At 39.3% G+C, this 19,552-nt stretch overlaps 4 protein-coding genes across 17 annotated transcripts in view; 2 read left to right on the top strand and 2 right to left on the bottom strand.

Annotated features, from left to right (window-relative positions):
* Crtc (CREB-regulated transcription coactivator) overlaps positions 1-12,628 on the bottom strand; it is a 35,278-nt gene extending 22,650 nt beyond the window's left edge. For 8 of the 13 annotated variants that reach the window (XM_011639317.3, XM_011639319.3, XM_089085238.1 and 5 more), the window contains exons 1-2: positions 12,138-12,626; positions 9,769-10,017 (exon numbers count right to left, since the gene is read on the bottom strand). In XM_011639317.3, the coding sequence (XP_011637619.2) occupies positions 9,769-10,017; positions 12,138-12,251 (363 nt within the window). In that variant the 5' untranslated portion in view covers positions 12,252-12,626. Of the gene's footprint in view, positions 1-9,768; positions 10,018-12,137 lie in introns of all 13 variants that reach the window. The other 5 variants (XM_089085232.1, XM_089085236.1, XM_089085233.1 and 2 more) reach the window with 2 other exon arrangements.
* Obp1 (odorant binding protein 1) lies at positions 5,043-7,206 on the top strand. The gene is made up of 6 exons (XM_011639313.3): positions 5,043-5,671; positions 5,876-5,960; positions 6,203-6,291; positions 6,437-6,539; positions 6,641-6,705; positions 6,904-7,206. The coding sequence occupies exons 1-6, from the start codon at positions 5,612-5,614 to the stop codon at positions 6,919-6,921; spliced, it is 420 nt and encodes a 139-aa protein (XP_011637615.1). The 5' UTR covers positions 5,043-5,611; the 3' UTR covers positions 6,922-7,206.
* Positions 12,629-13,936: 1,308 nt separating the features above from the next.
* On the top strand, positions 13,937-17,485 carry LOC105427546 (mucosa-associated lymphoid tissue lymphoma translocation protein 1). 2 transcript variants are annotated; one of them, XM_011639312.3, is made up of 11 exons: positions 13,937-14,474; positions 14,543-14,706; positions 14,794-14,980; positions 15,048-15,315; positions 15,379-15,471; positions 15,560-15,785; positions 15,858-16,041; positions 16,300-16,514; positions 16,588-16,686; positions 16,767-17,038; positions 17,129-17,485. In XM_011639312.3, the coding sequence occupies exons 1-11, from the start codon at positions 14,338-14,340 to the stop codon at positions 17,231-17,233; spliced, it is 1,950 nt and encodes a 649-aa protein (XP_011637614.2). In that variant the 5' UTR covers positions 13,937-14,337; the 3' UTR covers positions 17,234-17,485. The 2 variants fall into 2 exon arrangements, with proteins under 2 accessions (XP_011637614.2, XP_088934626.1); XM_089078500.1 differs by having other exon boundaries at positions 14,340-14,474; positions 14,559-14,706.
* A 42-nt stretch (positions 17,486-17,527) lies between these two features.
* Positions 17,528-19,417, bottom strand: LOC105427545 (m-AAA protease-interacting protein 1, mitochondrial). The gene is made up of 3 exons (XM_011639311.3): positions 18,775-19,417; positions 18,506-18,695; positions 17,528-17,794 (listed from the first exon to the last, which is right to left on the bottom strand). Exons 1-3 carry the CDS (start codon positions 19,114-19,116, stop codon positions 17,586-17,588), a joined length of 741 nt encoding a protein of 246 aa, XP_011637613.1. The 5' UTR covers positions 19,117-19,417; the 3' UTR covers positions 17,528-17,585.
* Between the last annotated feature and the right edge of the window lie 135 nt (positions 19,418-19,552).

Below are 19,552 nucleotides of genomic sequence, written 5' to 3'. Positions count from 1 at the left end.
AAAAGCCCAACTTTTTCCCCGACTTGAATAAACTTTAATTTGGACTTGCGCGCGCCACGTTATCCCACTATTAAATATTCAATCGGCTTATGTCCTTCGACTTCCACAGATGATATTCAAGGACACCGCGGTCGATCGAACGCCGATGACACTTTCCAGGTTGTAATTTTATCTTCATTTGACCTCTTATGCAAGTCGACCGTCCGATGTCGGATCGCTAGCTGGTGCAGTGGAATGAGAAATTATGGAGCGAGGCAGTCCCTCGCGCGAATCACGCCGTGTAAGGATCTTCTCAACGAGAAAATCAAAGACCCTTGGTATTATTGGATGATATTACGTAACGTGCGAGATAATCAAAAACTTTTGGCAGAATTATTTTGGCCAAAGCCGGATCTAACTTGGGAAACTGATTCCCGCTGTAAAATGAGATTGGAGCTCGAAACGCCGCGAACCGTCAGCATCGACTCTCGATGGAATATTAATCGAACGTTTAGTCATCGCTCGCATGATTAATGCGGGCTACGTAAGAAGATGACGATCAATTAAGTTTTCGTTAATGATGGGTAATGATGAGTCGGGACCGAGTTAGATCAAGTATTTTCACACGGAATGAGGACGTGCGAGGCATTTATGAATTTATTATGAATGAGCCGAGAAACGTTGAAGAGGTCGGGAACCGATCATCGTGGAAAAAGCTTCCCTTTACGACCTCCTTCTCTTCTTACTCGCTTGCAGTTTCTCTGCTCCAACAACCTAGGTCCCTACCCTTGCCTTCTGATGACAACTTCATTCTCCACCCACACACACATTGTCGTCGGTCGTCATCACGACGCTCGCCGCCGTCTGCCAACTCCCGACGGCGATGACCCACTTCAACGAGGATATCCATCGACATTCAAGGCTGGTGTGTCGGCTGATAAGAAACAGAGAAGAGAAACACACGCCGCATCTCCGACCGAATTCGTACACCGCGCTCGCGCTTCACTTTTCCGCACGAGCCGTGCGATCGTACGGATGATAACCGCCTTTCGTCCACGGAGTATCGATCCGCGTCTTCCGTGAATTCATGAATCTTTACTATATAGGATAGAGGAGATAACACGTCTACAGCGTGGCCTTAAAGGAATCGTTTCGTTCGGTACACACCTTGGACGAAATCCCCGGGAATCTCGTTGCGAAACGAGCGTTATCCTCGAAAATCGATTGCCGCGTCGTGAGCTGCAACGGGCGGATCAAGGGAAGGAGATTCTGTTTTGCAAGCGACGGTAAAGCGCCGCCGCTTATCTCCGAGCGAACAAGAGAGAGAGAGAGAGAGAGAGAGAGAGAGAGAGAGAGAGAGAGAGAGAGAGAGAGAGAGAGACTCAGACACGGCGTTGACGCAAAATTTCACGGCGTGAGCACGCCGCAACAATCGGAAACTGGGTGCAACCGCGGCTGGAGCAACAGCAGCAGCAGCAGCAGCAGCAGAAACGGCCGTAACAATCGGCATCGCTGGGAACGAATGAAACTGGCGAGTACCCCGCACCACGGGGTAACGCGATCAATATTCCGTATGCGAGTGCACACTTGCCCCGAAGCACGTGTACGGCGGCGGCGTTTGTTTTCTGCTGTGCCCCTGGAGCTTGCGTGCGTGGTTACTCTCGCATCGTTGAAGGAATATCCTTTCGTGTGAACTCTCCTCTAGACAGTCTAAAGGCTGCAGAAACAAGAGGAAGCGAACGGGACTTCCTCTCTCCCTTTTTCTTTTCTTCTTCTTGAAAGGATACGAGGTCACCTCGGACTGCCGGAAAGTTTTTTATACATTCGCCACTTGCGATGTACTTAATTATATTAAAATTGCTAACACGAAAATTTCGTTCAATGCTAAATATTGACTTAGTTGCAAAATCAGTGTGCTCTGATGTTTGAGAGTGGATGAATCCGTTATCGCTAATATATTATAAGATAAAGACAAAATATGAGAAAAAGCAATTTCAAAAAATTCCTTAAGAATTCTTTCTTCTTCTTCTTTTCTTTTCTTTTTTCAAGGCGTAAATTCCCTAAAAATTCCAGGTTTTCCAGACAGTAGAAATCACGTAATATTTCCAGCCGTAATATTTCTCCCCTCCCCCTCCTCCCCGCTTCATTTTATCTAAAGTTAATTTTAATATTATACAGTTATCTGAATGGGGGGATGTTAGATGCAGCTCCGAAACAAAGTGGAAGTTACGGCGATATTATTCTGAGGCTGCTATTTATATTATCCCGAGAATGAAGGCTCGTAACGTACACCTTATCGCCCACGGGGCTGCCATTCAATTAGATTGCGCCGACGAAGATCGGAGCGCAAGGCTAAGCCGGAGACTTCTCGCATGAGGCTCTCGTCGTGGCGAACGGCATGAACGGCGAATAGGTGCGCCACGGCACGTGCGCAGGAGCAGAAATCCGCCGGAAATTCGATCGATTCGTGTTGCGCGCGAGAAAGTTGGTGCCGAGCGAGAAGACGGACGCGCGAGTGCAATCGCGAGGACGGGAGGCCTCGAGAGGCGGCGACTCGAGTAATCGAACGGCAGGGTAAGAACCCAGGAGGGATCTCTTGACCCCGATCGTACATCCGCGGCGAGGATGTAGGAGACCTCCGTGATAAGACCTCCGCCTCGGCAAATTTCCTCGTGCGATCGAAACCTGACCTTGGCTGCAATCTTGCTAGCGACGCACCCGGCTCTTTACGCTAATCCCCTTTAATCACCCAATTTACGCTAATCAAAATTTTTAGCGAATTCTTCACGCGCGTTCGAGAGAGAGAGAGAGAGAGAGAGAGAGAGAGAGAGAGAGAGAGAGAGAGAGGCAACGATCGTCTCGTCGGCCGTTGTATCAACAAACGCGTGGCCTAATTTGAATTATGACAGAGCACCGCACGTGGATTCGGGATAATCTGGTATCAGAAATGTATACAGGCTGGCAATTTGTCGCTCCAACTGGCAATAGAAACTTGCACGGGGTATAAGCGATACATAGAACTCGTTTTACCCTCAAACCAAGCGCTGCATCAAGGTCGGAGTGTATTAATAAGCGCGGAGCTCTCTCTCTCTCTCTCTCTCTCTCTCTCTCTCTCTCTCTCTCTCTCTCTCTCTCTCTCTCTCCCTCTCTCCCTCTCTCTCTCTCTTCGTGGCATTGTGATACTCGTAGACTAAACACAATGATTTCCCATTGTCCTGTATGATCGATCAATTTCTCGCGGAGCTATAAGACAGCTTACAAAGTATCACTTATTCAGGAAACTTGCAAGGTCTGTCGGTACGAGGAAACGCGGCTTTACATTATTCCAAATTATATACAATTTTGCGACATGTCGTCTGAGTTTCAACTAAAATACTAAAGAAGTTCGACTGTCTACGCTCGAATTGCGTACACCATTTTGCGGTATGTCGTTCGAGTTTTTCAGCTGAAACAATAAAAAAGGTCGATTCGAGGGAATGCTTAAACGGATCTCATTACTAAATATCCACGAAGAAAACAAAATCGTTTGAATTATTTTTAATAACACGTTATAATTTCTTAAACAAACATATCATTCGTCTAAACGTTTCGTCAATCGAATTATCTGTAATCTAGTTAATTTTCAATGGTGATCGCCGATGGATCGCCGGGAAAACAACACGTGACGGAAAAGGTCAATCAGGCAGGTTCGTTGATTCGACTTAACGCGGTCGAATTTGAGAATGCTGGTCTTTTGCCCTCGCCTCGTCAAAGACTTAAGCGCGAACGTCGATAAATGATGCGTGACGCGGTTTCGATATTACGTTCCGAGATTTAATTGCTTCGTTACAGAAGTGATACGTGATACGTGGCTCCCGCGCGGATGTATACTGTAAACTGAAATACGAATTCCCTTTTGTTTATTACCTCCGGCAGCGTAACATATATTGCAGCCTCCGTAAGCAAACAATTACGACCGTTGACGAATCGCAACAATCGTGCGATACAAAGTCCGATCTGTAATCCCAAAGTCATTACGGCGGTAATACGATCGGAAGTATCAAATTAACGTACCGCAAATACCGAGTATAGTTAATGCGAGATTTTTTCTCTTCTTTCTTTCCTTTATCCTTTTTTTTTCCCCTTTTTTACCTCGGATGCAAAACGACAAAATTAGTCAATTTTCAGTTATTATCGTACCCAGTGATTTCGTATCGCGATGTTGACGGTAATCCTTACAATTTTGCGGTAATTTGATAATCGCCGCGTGCATTGTGTTCTTTACTGGTTACGACATCTACGTGCACCTTCTTCCGCATTATTAGCGGATATGTTTCGTTTAAGTATTAATAATACGTAAAAGGAAAAACAGGAACAACAATGCAGTAAATGTTTATGTACGTGTTTGAAAAAGTGTTTCAGTAACTCAATTTAATAAATTCGCATACAAAGGTAGACAGATAAACTGTTGAAAAATAGAATGCTTTTCTTAAATCTTTAAATCTTAAAATTTTTAAATCTATAATTAACTCTGCTAATAAATATGTCGGAATTGAAAACATTGTAGTCATGCATTGAATCGAATAAGCGCCCGTCTCCGGCTTAAGTTTAATGGAGTGCCGTTAATTACGTATATTAAGAACTTCCCGTTATTCAGCTTAAAATACATATTTAAAGTTCCACGAAAACGTAAAGACAGAGTCTAGTACAAATCATTTCTATCAAACTGAAAACTATTTTATATTTTAAAGAGAAACTATTTTATAATTTTTAAAAAGTTATATATACTAAAAAAAAAAAACCGCTGGTCCAGCTATAATTCTAAATGTTACAGTTAACAGTTATATATTGTTGTTTTGTATCTGCTGGAAAATTGTCTATCGTAGAATTTATAACAGCAAGATCTAACAATACATGCAAAAAATATAGATGTCATAATCAAATCACATGTCATTTTTATAAGAAGTGTAAGTGGCAATATTTAATTGGGTTGGGAGATTTTCTTGCTAAATTTGACAGATTGTTCAGACATGAATTCTGTCATCTATATTGATTAGATACAAAACATGCGATATCGCAGTGCTTGCTTTTTTTATTTATCTATTTTTTTTTGTATCTAGATAATTTTCGCTATGACTTCGCAAGAAGTCTTTTTTTCAGTGTAAAATATTGCGCTGTTTTTATCAAATTAATTTATGCGCATCAGATTGAAGATACTCCATTAGAATATCCGTGTCTCCCGTCTCGACAATGTTATCGAGGTGTGTAAAGGCGCACCGAGGGGAGGTAAGGAAAATTTCTTCCTCGGCTTTTCCGACGCCAAGCTCAATGAAAATCGAAAGGTTCCACACGTTAAACCGAGCGTGCACGCTGCGGATATGCGCAGGATACGCGCAAGGTCGCGGACACACGTAATCTCGCGCTGCACGCTTCCGTTAAAAGACGAAAATTAGCTGGGGGTTTAACCGGCGACTTAACGACGAAGAGCCTCAATCAGTAAACGAAGGATATAGCATTAACCCTCCGTCAAGCACGCCCACATCCCGTCGTCGCGGCATTATAAAAAGCGCGATCGGCGCGGATGATACATTTCGCAGTGGAAACGTGACATATCGAGGTGGACAGACGAACGAGCGAGCAAACATACACGACGATGCACGTGCCGGTGATCCTCGGTGTAGTGTTGCTTCAGGCGATTTACGTGTCCGCCGGGGTAAGCCCTTCAGCTTACTTTCGTTTAAACGCAAGATGCAGACGCAGTCGGCAGTGACTTTAAACGACCACCTCTAAATCGCATTTGTGTACGCGCGCGAAAACTCGTCGTCGCGGATCGTCCGCGGTGCTAAAGTCCGAGACGCGAGAAATAAATTCCCGCGCTGCCTGCGACGCGCTCGTAATAAATTCTCATTTTGCGTAGCCACCTGACTGGGTACCCCCGGAAATGTTGGAGATGGTTCAAGCTGACAAGGAGCGGTGCATGGCCGAACACGGAACGTCTCAAGGTGAGTGCCGACGATTAAACGGCGCCGGATCGACATACCCCGATCAACAATTCCTGCGTTCAACGAATCGCGATCCCCTTATTAATTAGAGCCCCGAAATAGAATGTCTTCTATCTCGAGGAAAAAAACACCTCACGCTGTTCCAAGTTCTTTCTATTTATACTTAAAAAAAAAAAAAAAAAAAAAAAAGTTTACGAATTTCTTCGAATTTATAACGGGCATATTTTAATTTCGCGACGCAGCGCTCATCGACGAGGTTAACGATGGGAAACTCACGAATGACCGGAGTATAACGTGTTACATGAATTGCCTCCTCGACGCCTTCAGCTTGGTAATATTTTTATAAACATTTTTATATTTTCTTTTATGATATATATCTTTGTATATATATATATATATATTTTTTTTTTCGCTTCTCGTTCGTTTCGCGCCAATTTTTCCTTATCTGATCTGACACGATGTTTTTCACTGATTAGGTCGACGAAGAAGGTAATCTAGAAGCTGAAATGCTGATAAGCGTTATCCCGGCGGAATTTCAGGAGATTGGTAACAAGATTCTGAATAAATGCGCTAAACAAGGTATGTGTTCGCAAAATGCACCTTCCACGAATGTTCTGCATTGTTGCTACGTTGATATTTTTTTCATGAACTTCCCGCTCTGATTCGATCGATCGTTTCAGACGGCGCGGATGCATGCGAGAAGATATACGAAGTGGCGAAGTGCGTCCAGGCGACAGTACCAGAGGTAAAGTCGACTCGTTATTTTAAGTAAATGACTCTTAACGAGATCGCTAGGAGTTTCGTTCTTCAACTCGATGAGATTATCGTCATTGTTATGTAAAGGAGTATTATAATTTTCTGTACGGTTAAATTAAGATCGATCAGTAAAATCTCCTCCAAACTGTTTTTTTCCATTAATTAACATTCAAATGTGTTGTTGCAGCTGTGGTTTATGGTTTAATCCGACGCATGGGAAAAGAATTTGCTCCACGTGCGACGTCATGTTCTCCAACAAAATCCGCGCGTACAACATTGCGATGTGGCGATACAACTCGCTAATGGAGGAAGATGAGGAACAAAGAAGTAGAATTAGAGATATGAATTATGTAAATTTTTAAAATGTGAATTTGTGTAATAATAATAATAGTAGATAATTATAAGTACGCCATGCGGTCTAACATGAATAAAATTTGTAGAAAATGTTGATGTTGATGAAATTAAAATATTGGCTAAACTATTATATAAATATACATTGAACTATCCGGACACGATAGCGAATCGAAAGGAAGATATTAAAATGAGGTATCGATGCATAATCACGAGCTACTTATAAGTCGATGTTTAATTAAACAATTTTTTATAATTTTATTTCGCCTTTGATTACAGTACCATTAAACTTTCTCGAATCGCAGAACCGTTTCGCAGAATCGCGTGTAGAGTGAATTGAGGTGTGTCAATTAATTAAAAAGAATTCGTTATAAGGCGTAATTAACGTAGTAAAAGTTAATTAAGATGGTAGCGTCAAGAAAAAAGATTTATTAGAGAAAAATCGTGAAGTAAAACACTGAAGAAAACTTATAGAATATCTATTGTAAGACCTCGGTTGAAATTGAAAGGTTCAGCATAAGAATGAGGTAAGTCCATAATTTGTAAGTATTTTAGAGATGATTTTGTACTTATAAAGTCGACTTTACAAATTGTGAGCTTACTCTTATGTCTCGCATCGAATCCTTCAATTACGTACGAAGTAAAATTTTCCTAGCTCGTTCAATAGTGCCGTAATTTTGGTAATCATGTTTTTTTTTACACACACACACACACACACACACACACACACACACACACACACACACACACACACGTCTTTATATAATAGCCTGTATAGCCGAAAGTTTCGCGTGTAAAATAATTATTTACGTGTGATAGTGCGTGAAATTATGGTATTTAACCTCTTACGCTTTTCACGGTACGGTGTAGCATCAGCATGAAAAAAAAATACTGTGTAATTTCTTCATTGGGTCTTTATCTGAAATGACATCGCGTAATTTTCCGAGTCCGTCTGGGCGCTGCGAGAAAACTTCGTCCAGAGGAAATTTAATTAATCCTTCGGATAATGCACAGCTGCTAACGCACAAAGTATATATTTCGCTGTTAACTTGAAAATGCGACATCAGAGCTAAATAAAATTATTTTGCAAACTTTTTCACACGATATTTTTCCAAAGCACAGTGGCTGATCTCGCCATATAAATCTCTAATTAGCTCGCAGATAAATCCATTATAAGTTACCGGGCTGCTTGAAATTTGACGATCAATTTACATTCGTTAAAACTTTTCGAAATTCCTGCCGTAAGGTCGTCGCGATTCCGTGACTTTGTCTACGTCACTCCGTAAAATCCTCCGAGACAAGGATATTTGCATGGGTATAATAATAACAATAATTATGCATGAATAGAATCATTAATGACTGGGCTCGTATGGGATTGTATTTCCATAAAAGTATTTTCTACGTGGTATTTGCGCTGGTTTGCTCAGCTTAATAAAATAGTTGTTCATTGTTAATCGAATATGCACACGCTGCAACTACAATACAGATATGATACAAAGGTCACAGAGTTCAACCCGCACGTATATGAAATTCTCCATTCGTTCTTTTTAATGCAACACGAGCGAAAACGTATGCATCGTTTATCCTACGTGGCGCATATGTCACAATACAACAATAGCGTCGAATTAATCATAATCTGGGCTGCCGTAATTCTAATTATTTCGCGGGCGCTTCAGCTATTTCGCTGCAGAGGATTTCAATTTAATTGCTACTAAAAATAAACCGACTACGCAGCTACGTTTGTGATACCGAGTGCAATTCGGGGAAACATCTTTAGTACGTGCTATTGCGTACGTGCCATGCAATTCCACTGCGGTGCGGAGAGACATTGGAGAAAGAAAAAGGGGAAAGAGATCTACGAAAAGAAAATTGCTACGATCGTTACCAATCAATCTAGTTCCTACACGCCTTCAGCGTGATGTGCAAGGTGAAGGATATATATATATATATATATATATATATATATATATATATATATTTATACAATACTTCCTATTTCTTATGCGCAAATAAAATGAACAGCAAAGCATTGTACTGTATTATGCGAACTAAATTTGGAACCTGGTGCGAAACAAGACGTAAAATCGTTTTTCAATGATGCGGAACGCACGCTTGAAAACACGGAGAAAAGTCTTGTGGCAACTTGAAAGAAGCTTCGAAATGACGATAGGTCATGGACATATGACAAATTATTAATTACTTTAAAATAACGCGATTTCCGAGGTCAATTTTGCAGAAAGAGAAAATTTGTTCTGCGCTTCTTTTCCGATCAAGATATATAAAAGATATATTCGATTGGAGCGAATCATGAAGGATCGAGATCGACCTTTGTCGCGTTTCAATTTAAATCTTTGTGTTTCTTGCCACATTCCAAGACATCGCAAAATCTGGGGTTTTGTCAAGCAAAAATTGGCTCTTTCGATCATCGAGATTTTTTCGTACGAAGCTATCTGAATGCGTTCACCGAAAATCACGTGACGCGATAATTGGAAGAATTTTTTCTCCGTGGAACGTGGATCACGTGTAGACGTGAGAGAGAGAGAGAGAGGGTGCGTTCCGGGAGAAGGAATGCAACGAAAAACGCTTCGGAAAAAAAAAACAAAGCCGGGGACAACAACAATAATAGCAACAACAATAATAATAACAGCAACAGGAGGGGAACAGCGTTTTTTTCGTTGAGGGGATGAGAGACGGTACAGACCTTAAGGTCGATCGAGTGGATCGCGCCGGGATGCGGCGAGGAGTGCTCTTTCGCGTCGCTGCCGCAATTGACATTGTTGTTAACGTTCGGCAGCGAGCCGCCCGCCCTGAACTGATTTCCCAGGTTAATGTGCAGATGCTTGCCGCTGGACTGCGGTGGACTGGCGCCAGCACTCTTGACGGATAGCGGGGTCTCCGGCACGCCGGATCCCGTAGGACTCGCACCCACCGAGCTGCTCGCCGACGTCACCTGTGCAGGTCCCGTCATTGACAACGTCATAGCCACGGCAAATATTAATGATTGTAAACGATCTCTAACGACCGCATTAACCGTACGAAGATTAACACACTTGCTGTGACAAGTGTGTCGATGTGTCGGCGAAACACTAGCGCGACTAGTGGTTCCTTACAATTGTGAGGCTTCAGGACTCGGGAAACGAGACACGCGCCCTTCCCTTGTCCTCGATTCTTAGGGGCGTTTTCTAAAGGTGTCTAATCATTTCGTCATGCTTCTGTTCGCGTTGTCCGAACTCAGCGGTCGCCTTTTTTTCGATTACAAACGCTCGCCTCGCGACGTAATATCGACTTGCACGTTCCGCGGCGTAGTATCGGGCCTCCCTGTGTGGACCACGCTCCGATAAACAGGTTCTTATCTCCGTAGCGAATTTCCATTCTCCGATTGTCGAACGGTATACTAAGCAACGCTCGGTGAGCGAGGGAATTTCGGCGGCGCGCACGAAACTGTTTTCTGTATCGTAAGATCCAATGAGACTCGATTTTATGTTCTTTTATATTAATAGATGCGACACGAAACACGCACGAGACATGACGGATGACGATTTAGGAGCTGACAATGAGCTTAAGTCAGGAATCGGCAAATCTTTTCTCAAGAATCAAGAACCAGAATTCTTCTAAGAATCCAAGATAAACATCTTAGGCCATTTGTCAGGCCAAAAGAGGCAAAAGAAATAAGAAATATCGGAATAATATTCCTATAACAAAAGAGGAGACAAATCGAATCTTTTATTAACAAGATTCAAAATAGAAAATTTACGCAAGCCATAGTTCGCCGACTCCTGTCCTAAACAATTCCGGTCTGAATAAAATCAGATTTCCGCGTGAGATCCGGATCGTTCGTTCCAGGGGGAGTTTTTGCTGCGAGATAGCATCAAGTAATCCCGTCCTTATCTCTCCGACGCGATTAGGAAACGCTCCGCTCGGCGGCTGCTTCGTTTTAACCGCACGCGGCATGCGGAGGTGCACTCGAGGACGCTAAATGCATCGACCCAACCTGGCCGACGCTCCCATTGAAAATACCTCGAGGACCGCCGGCGCTGTTATTGCGAGAGCGGCATGTTTACATCGAGACGAATCGAACGCCGTCTCGCTCCCGACACTCGCGAGAGAGAACGCCTTTCGACACACACACACACACACACACACACACACACACACACACACACACACACACACACACACACACACACACACACACACACTCTCTCTCTCTCTCTCTCTCTCTCTCTCTCTCTCTCATCGCAATGAAATCCATGCGTCGCGGACAAGCATTTAAATGCCGCGCTTTGAAACCCGGAACATGCCACAGACGAAAGTGAATTCAGAGTCAAACGAACGAGCGATTGTTCATGTGAATTTCGCGCGACAGATCGATCGGTGTGCGTGGCATTGATCGCGCTCGCGGCCGCGCGGGAGATTAATCCGCGTCGCGTAATCGCGCGCCTGCCGCGCGGCAGCCGCACTCGGAGATGCACCGCGTCGCGTCGCGTCGACGTGCGTCTCGCGCGAGAGACGCGAGAGCACGCCGCACTCGCGCGACGGAAATTCATGCGACGTACGTATCGCGCTTCGCGATACGTACGTGTGCCAGCGACATGCATGCGACGATACGCGGCCACGCGCGCGATGTATTCGCACGACGGTCCGCACACACACGTACACGCGCGCACACACACACATACGCACGCAGAGTAGACGCTTGCCCGCGGAGCAGCACGACCGAGCGCGCGACACGCATGCATGCACGCACGCACGCACGCACGCAAAAAACAGGCGAACACAAGCGCAAATCGACAGCGCGGTAAGCGCAGCGAGAAGAGACGGGGGATCAACGGAAGAAAACGACGAGAACGACAGCGCGGGAAGAGGCATCGCGGGGGCAATAGCGGAGGGAAGGGAAAGGGGGGAGGGGGATACCCGTTGTTTACGTTCTAACATCTGAGCCGAGGGAGGTGTACAACGGGTCACGGCGCGATCGCGGCGCGGCGCGGCGCGGCGCGGCGCGGCACGGCACGGCACGGCACGGCACGGCCGAACTACCCACGCCAAGGAGCAATACTGATATTTCCTTACTCTATTCGTGACGTCCGAGACCTCCTTCATGATCGCCTCGAATGCCGCCGAGTCCTGCGCCTCCTTCTGATTCAGCAGCGCGATCTTTTCACTGAATTTCCGTGGGTTCGCCATGATGGCTCGCGGCACTAGTTTTTCGCGGACACTCGCGGAACCCGGAGCACCCACCACCACCACTACCACCACACCACCACCACCTCCGCCGCCGCCGCCGCCGCCGCCGCCGCCGCCGCCGACAACAACCACCACTACCGCCGCCACCGAGCGACCGCCGACCACCAGCCACCCCACGATCGTCGGCCACTGTCCCCACTTACCCTCGCGATCGTTCTTCCCCTTTTCTTTTATTCCCTCGCGCTTGTCGTCCCGATTGACGACGCACCGCCGCGCTCGCGGGATCTCGCACTTACGATTATCACGCTTATTATTACCCGCGTAATCCGACGTGCGCCTCTCGGATAGCACTGGCGAACACTGATACGCAAGATCATGCGGCGCAGCGCGCCACGCGCATTGCGCAGGAACTGCAACTTCGCGGGCCAACTGGCCGCACTCGCGCGCCATCTTTCGTCACCATTCACAATGACGAATTTAGTGATTTTGAGATTTTTTTTTCCTAGATCTGTTGCAAGAACGCGAAACAAATAACGTATTTAATTTATAATTGCATTTTCGATTTGCATAATAGACATGAGTCCAATTCAAAATCGATTAAATTTGAAAAAAAAGCGATCACTCTCACTCTCTCTAATTAACTATCAGCTGATTAAATTTAAGAATTGCCAACTACAAAATTTAAAATTGATCACATTTGTTTTTTAATTATTTTAATTAAAAGTATTATTTAATTGTTATTTAAAATTTTATATTTTACATAATTAAATTATAATCTTCAGACAATAGAAAACGCAAAATGACACGATTTTAAGTTTTGCAATTGGTAATTCTTAAATTTAATTAACCGATAGGGTTAATCAACGAATGAGACCATAAGAAATAAAAAATTATAAAATAAACATTAAAAACAGAGAAGATAATCAATACATTTCAACATATAAGAATGTTCTACACGATAAAATACCCAAGCATTCTTTCATTGATTAAAAGTAATATTCCATAATTTTTTTATATTTGATTATTACTTATTTACTATTGTGTCCGAATGGAATTTTCAATTGTTCAATTAAAAATATTCAATTAAAAAAGAACAGTATAAAATAATTAATACATTATTGTGAAATAATTTTTATATAATAATCTAAATATAATTAGTTTAATTATAACTCTAATAATCTAAAGCAAATCATATGATATCATTAATTATTTTTAGAGTGATCAAAAGCTATATGCAATCAATAACACTATTCAGATCTGGCTGGATTCCGTAAAGTGCATATGCATATATTTATCTATACTTCATGTTACATATCTTTTAAAAATGTTGCGCATATGCGCTTTGCAAAATTCATTTATATTTCTTTATATTCCTACCATTTTGCTACGTACATGCGCAGTACGTAACTTAAATAAAGATAAAGATATCACTTAACATGCTCTCTCTTGGATCACTCTGGCAACTACTGTATAACAGCGCTGAAATATTATTATATTTTAGTGGTTAAGACGCGTTTATGTATCAGCATTTATTAATTTTAATCTCAGTTTAATATATTCTTTGTCTTTTTTTAATTCTTTAAATTAGAAAAGACAAAAAAAATACATAAAATCGAGCTTAAAATTAATTTGCATTGATGAATAGCACTGATCAGAGTGTGTTCAATGAACATTCAACCATTATGCAATTGTTGTGTCTTCTGAACATACCTACTGGAAATAACTCATTCACTTGCTAAGAATAGAGAAGGAAAGCATAAAATGTGGAAGCATAAAAAAAGATATAAATATGCTAACACGTATCATATAAGATTAAATACGATGTAAAATCTAACATTAAGTTCTACAAGGTGTTTTCATGAATTTTTATTTTCCTTAAAGAAGTCTAAAGAAGGGATGATTGAGATACAATTTTTTCCTGAAACATGATACATGTTTACTACTTTCCTCATTCCATCTCATATCGAGGACGATGTTTGTGGCAACAAGTATCTACACTTAGCAGAAAAATTCATCGCGCAACATCGATAAGTTTTAATTAGCCTAATTGTGCAAGAATAATAATATATTAAAAATTGTCTTAAAAATGGCAAAAATCAGTGAAGACTTGTATCTGGAACATATTCCATCAGCAATGTACAACAAATTAATTGACGAGTTAAATAAAAATTCAAGTTGGCAGGTGTTAGCTTGTCATGTAGCTGAAGAATTGGGATACCATCAGTAAGGAAAAATACTTCTAATGAGTATACTAAAAACTAATCGAATTTATATATTTGTCATGCTCTTAGGAATTCGTGGTTGCAGTCCTTACAACGGAATACTGATGCTACAAAGACACCAGCTGATAATCTATTGTTTGAATTACATATTAAAATGTGTACAGTTGGAATATTATGCATGTTGCTCAAGGATTGTGAACTTGGTAATGTTTTATCGGTTTTACATAATCCAGGTACATATCTACTTCTTTCTAGCTGAATTCAAATTATAAACAAAATATTCTATAATTATGTTTGATTTTTAATGAAATTATTATTAGAGCCATCAGTAATCATCAAACAACCGTCTGATGATCTGGAACATGATACCCTAGAAATATCCTTTGGTCAACACCTTCATCTTTCTTGCAAAGCTACAGGCATACCATCACCAAATTATCAATGGTATCACAATAATGTTGAGCTGCAAGGACAACAAAGTTGTGAGCTTGACATCATTATAAATAGGTAAATAATATATCTATAAATTTGTGATGAGACAAATTGATTGATCTTATTACATGAGTTTTTATAGCTGCGATCAAGCTGGGGAATATAACTGCAAAATATTCCAAATCGCCAATGATGAAAAAACAATGATCTCTGTATTGTTAACGAGATCAGTCTTTGTAACTCTATCTCGTGTACCTGTAGTTATACAACAGCAACCACCAGTTTTCTTAAAACTTAAGGAAAATGAAGATTTAATAATTAAATGTATAGCACATGGTCATCCCGAACCATGTTATCAATGGTTCAGAGATAATACAAGGCTAGAAGGAGAAACATCCAATATCTTACATGTAAGTATATAACATCAGCAATAGAAAGGATAGTATTTTATAATAAGACAAAAAATGTTCTAGATAAAGAAATTCAGCTCCAAATATGAAGGAAAATATTATTGTTACATAAGTAACAATGTAAATGAAATAATTACTCACAGATGTCATGTAATGGTAAAAATCACATATCTAATTTTTTATTTCACAAGAATTATGAAGAAATTATTAAATATTCTGATAATAATACATATTTGTGATGTAGATTGATCTTCCACGTGAAAAGGCAGTTGCAAAAATAGCTTTGATTATTGCAAATGACAATTATGAAAATCAGACACGTCTCGAAACTCCAAAAAATGATGCTGCAAACATTGGTAATTTGTTGAAGGAGATAGGTTTTAAAGTAATCTGTCTTATAAACTTGTCACTTGAACAGATGAGGAATGCCATCAAGATATTTGGTGATGTTTTAACAGAAGGAGTTTATGGTAAATTATTACAAATGTATATATGCACTACATGAAAATATAATACACTTACAAAAACTTATGTTAATGTAGGATTGTTCTATTATGCTGGGCATGGTTTTAAAATGCAAGAAAGTTACATGCTTGCGGTTGACGCACCTGGGTCTTATTTAAGAACAGATGCAATTTGTGAAAGTGAATTGTTAGCTGTATTATTGCAAAATGATCCTGCTCTTTTAGTAACGATATTGGATATGTGTCAAACTGTGCCACCAAAGTAAGGATTTTTATAGTTATTTTTTTATGTTTACATCATATTTATATATTACTATCCTATATATATATATATATATATATATATATAGGATAGTAATTCCTAATGTGTACTAATGTATAATTATAATAATAATAATTATATAATTATACATTAGTACACATTAGAAATATTAAGAATTAAGAATTAAGAATTTTAAGGATAAAAATTAATAGTTGAATATTTAAGCATTTAAATATATCTCAAATAATTTTTTTACAGACAGTGTAATCCTGATATTCATAATGAAATACCAAAAATCAAAGAATATAAGGGTAGAAAAAACTTACGAAATTTAGTACAAGCATATTCCACATCTAGTTACCGGCCTAGTTATGAAAGAACGAATAGCAAATACGGATTGTACGCGCTGCATTTGAGTAAATATATCAATAAAAATATTCCAGTCACAAAAGTATTTGAAGAAGTAGGAAAATGTAAGATATAAAAAATTTATCCACATTGTCCCAATATTTTTTAAGTTGTAATTTAATTAATTTACATTTGCAGCAATAGATAGATTGTTGAAAGGAACAGAGCGCAATCAAATTCCAATGTTTGCCTTAACCATCACTAAACCTTTTCGTCTTACTGATGCAATTTATAAAAGTAATTATCAAAATTTGAATTAAATTTTACAATATAGATTAGGTATTCCTAATGTGTTTTCTTGTTGTTTGATATTTTAGGGGATCCATCACCTGCATTGAATCGTTTTAATAAACTCATAGCTTTTTCAAATAAATCTTTGGAAATAAGTTTCAAAAAAGCTAATATTTCTGCCAAAGTCGTTATTTCGTTACTTATAGAACCTTATTTGAATGTAATCAAAGTTTCAGTATATAATTTAGAAGGTCTGGAAGTCAGGTTTTTGAATTCTATATCTACAAAACAAAATAATTTGTTCCAAGCTGCAGGTTCCAAACAGGAATGTTGGATACATAATCCACAAATATGTCAGGTATCTCAAAACATAACATTTTATCGTTTATAAAAAATATGTTTATATTATAAAAAATTTTATTTCATTTCATTTTATTTCATTTTTCAGGAAGGTTTGGTTATATCCCTTTTAAAAAATGGAACTTGCATTGGCGCAGTACTATTGCCCATTAAAGATTATATTCCATTAATATTAGAAAGTATCAATAACTAATATGTAGCACAGAATATATAAACTTAATATTTAATTATAAACAAAATGTAATTTATATGTACATATATAAAAACATGATATAATGATCTTTTGTATCCCAATCTTTTTATCAAAAAATATATAATGTTATATTTTAGATCATATTATATAAACTCTTCTAGAATATTAAATCTGCTTGTGCGAAAAACAATTGCCTAATATCTGTAAAGTAATGAAAAATTAAATATAACAATCCTTTCTTATTTTTAACAATGGATGATTGACACTCCTTTTTCTTATAGCAACAACAATGACTAAACAGATTAACATGAGTTTTATTTCAAACTATTTTGTAAATGTATATAGATATCTATTATGGATTGATACTGTAATGATTTACAAAAGTTGCAATCCATGGACCACCAACATTATTTACATATTTACGGACAAATGTATAATTACATATTAAGAACTTTCCGCGTTGAAAAAATTGTGTAACAGACATCATATCCGTCTTTTTTTCGTTGCCAAGACCTGGTATGTACTGACAAATTGCTTTTACTTCGATGGAATGCTCCTCTCCTACAAATGAAAGATGTCTATATTTAAAAAAGAATTAATAGAAAAGCATAGATTTTTTCCAAGCATATTGGAACAAAATCTTATGTCTCATTATATTTTTGTGAATTTTTGTGAATATATATTTATTTCATTTGTTTTCTAGGAGCTTTAGTAATTTATTAGAAGATGAACTGAATGCATCTTCTGTACAGTTCATATTTTTTATGATCTCTTGTACATGTTTTTATAAAATGCTTATTTAATAATATTAAATTGCTTATGAATTTAACAATGTTACAATGTTACAAATTCCATGTTACAATTTTTTAGTAAAAATACTGTGTCTTGAAATCAAATAATTGATATATACATAAAAAACCAGATACATATAATTTCATAAAAGTATAATTAAATATAAGCGTTTGTTTTAATAATCAGAGTTATCTATGTTTATTTGTTATAAATATTGATCGCTATTTAAGTGTTGAAATATTATCTTGACAAAAATGTATTAACGCATAAGCATAATAGAATGAAAGAGAGCAAATTATAAAGCAATAGTCAAAACTTCTAACGTATAACTTAGAACATCAAAATATGAAATAAATTATAGAAATAAATTCTTCTTTTATGTTCCAGTTTTCTCTTCTTTTTTCTTTGTTCCTATTTCTCCTCTCACACTTCCTCTCATGTTTTTGTCAAAATATCGAACAAGAATTGCTATTCTATTACCTGTTGTATGAACTGCCATATCACATAAGACAACAAATCCATCTTCCTCATTTACTGCAATTAACCGCTTCTGTGCAGAGTTGAAAGTATTAATCTTTGCTCTTAAAGTTTCTATCACATCATCTGTTACAAGGCCGTCTAAGGAATCGTAATCTTCCTTGGCTAAAGCTTTAGATATTACCGTTATTGCCTGAAAATGCAAAAATACGATTATCGGCATTCAAACGATACCGTTGCATGTATCTAATCAGTCAGAAAAATGTTCATACATGTTTAATTCCTTCTAGGGTCTCGCTTAGAAGAAATTCTTTATCTATGCTTGGAACTTTCATAAAAGTCAAATACAACATGTGAATGGTGTCCGTAAAAGACGGGAGAAATACTTTGACACCGTCCACGAGTGTCGGCAGGTTAAAATCATTTTCGGAATCGGTGCAATAAATTCTACGGGCCGCAAAACTCTGGAGCGAGGCAGACAGCAGATTCGACTCGTTGCATGATTGCGCGAGCTTACTCCGCGTTTTGTCTCTGTAAGTGATGCACGCGGCAATTTGCCGTAAACTACACGACGTACTTCTCCTAATTGCCGAAACTAACATCGCAATTCGCATAAAATAACATACAAAAGCCTTCTGCGGATGGGTGCAAAATCGCGGAGCATGAGAAGTTTTTCTAACCTATTCTTCGTAGCATCGAGAGAAGGTTCATGTAATAACATCTGTGAAAATTTATTCAGAATCCTCCCTGATATGTTGCTATTGATGATGCTGAGCGATACGTATACATTCCGTAATGTGTGCTTCACCAAAAAGTATTTATTATCTCGTGATTATTCTCAAAAAGCTTTTGTAATTGGCGCCAATTAAAGACACTATTTGTGTGCATTTAAAAAGTGACTATGGGTGTGGGAAGTTACTACACTATCAACGCTAAAAGCGTACATTATACATTGGCCGCGATCCGATTTACACTCAAAACACTATTGGCTATCATTCTATCCTTGTTTTACGTCTAATGAAAAATAAAGATGGAGTGACGTCAAAGCGA

Source organism: Pogonomyrmex barbatus, unplaced genomic scaffold (assembly GCF_055798465.1).
Source record: "Pogonomyrmex barbatus isolate J1 unplaced genomic scaffold, ASM5579846v1 scaffold1, whole genome shotgun sequence".
NCBI lineage: Eukaryota > Metazoa > Arthropoda > Insecta > Hymenoptera > Formicidae > Pogonomyrmex > Pogonomyrmex barbatus.
The sequence above is the reverse complement of the archived record's forward strand: the minus strand, read 5'-3'. Positions and strand labels throughout refer to the sequence as shown.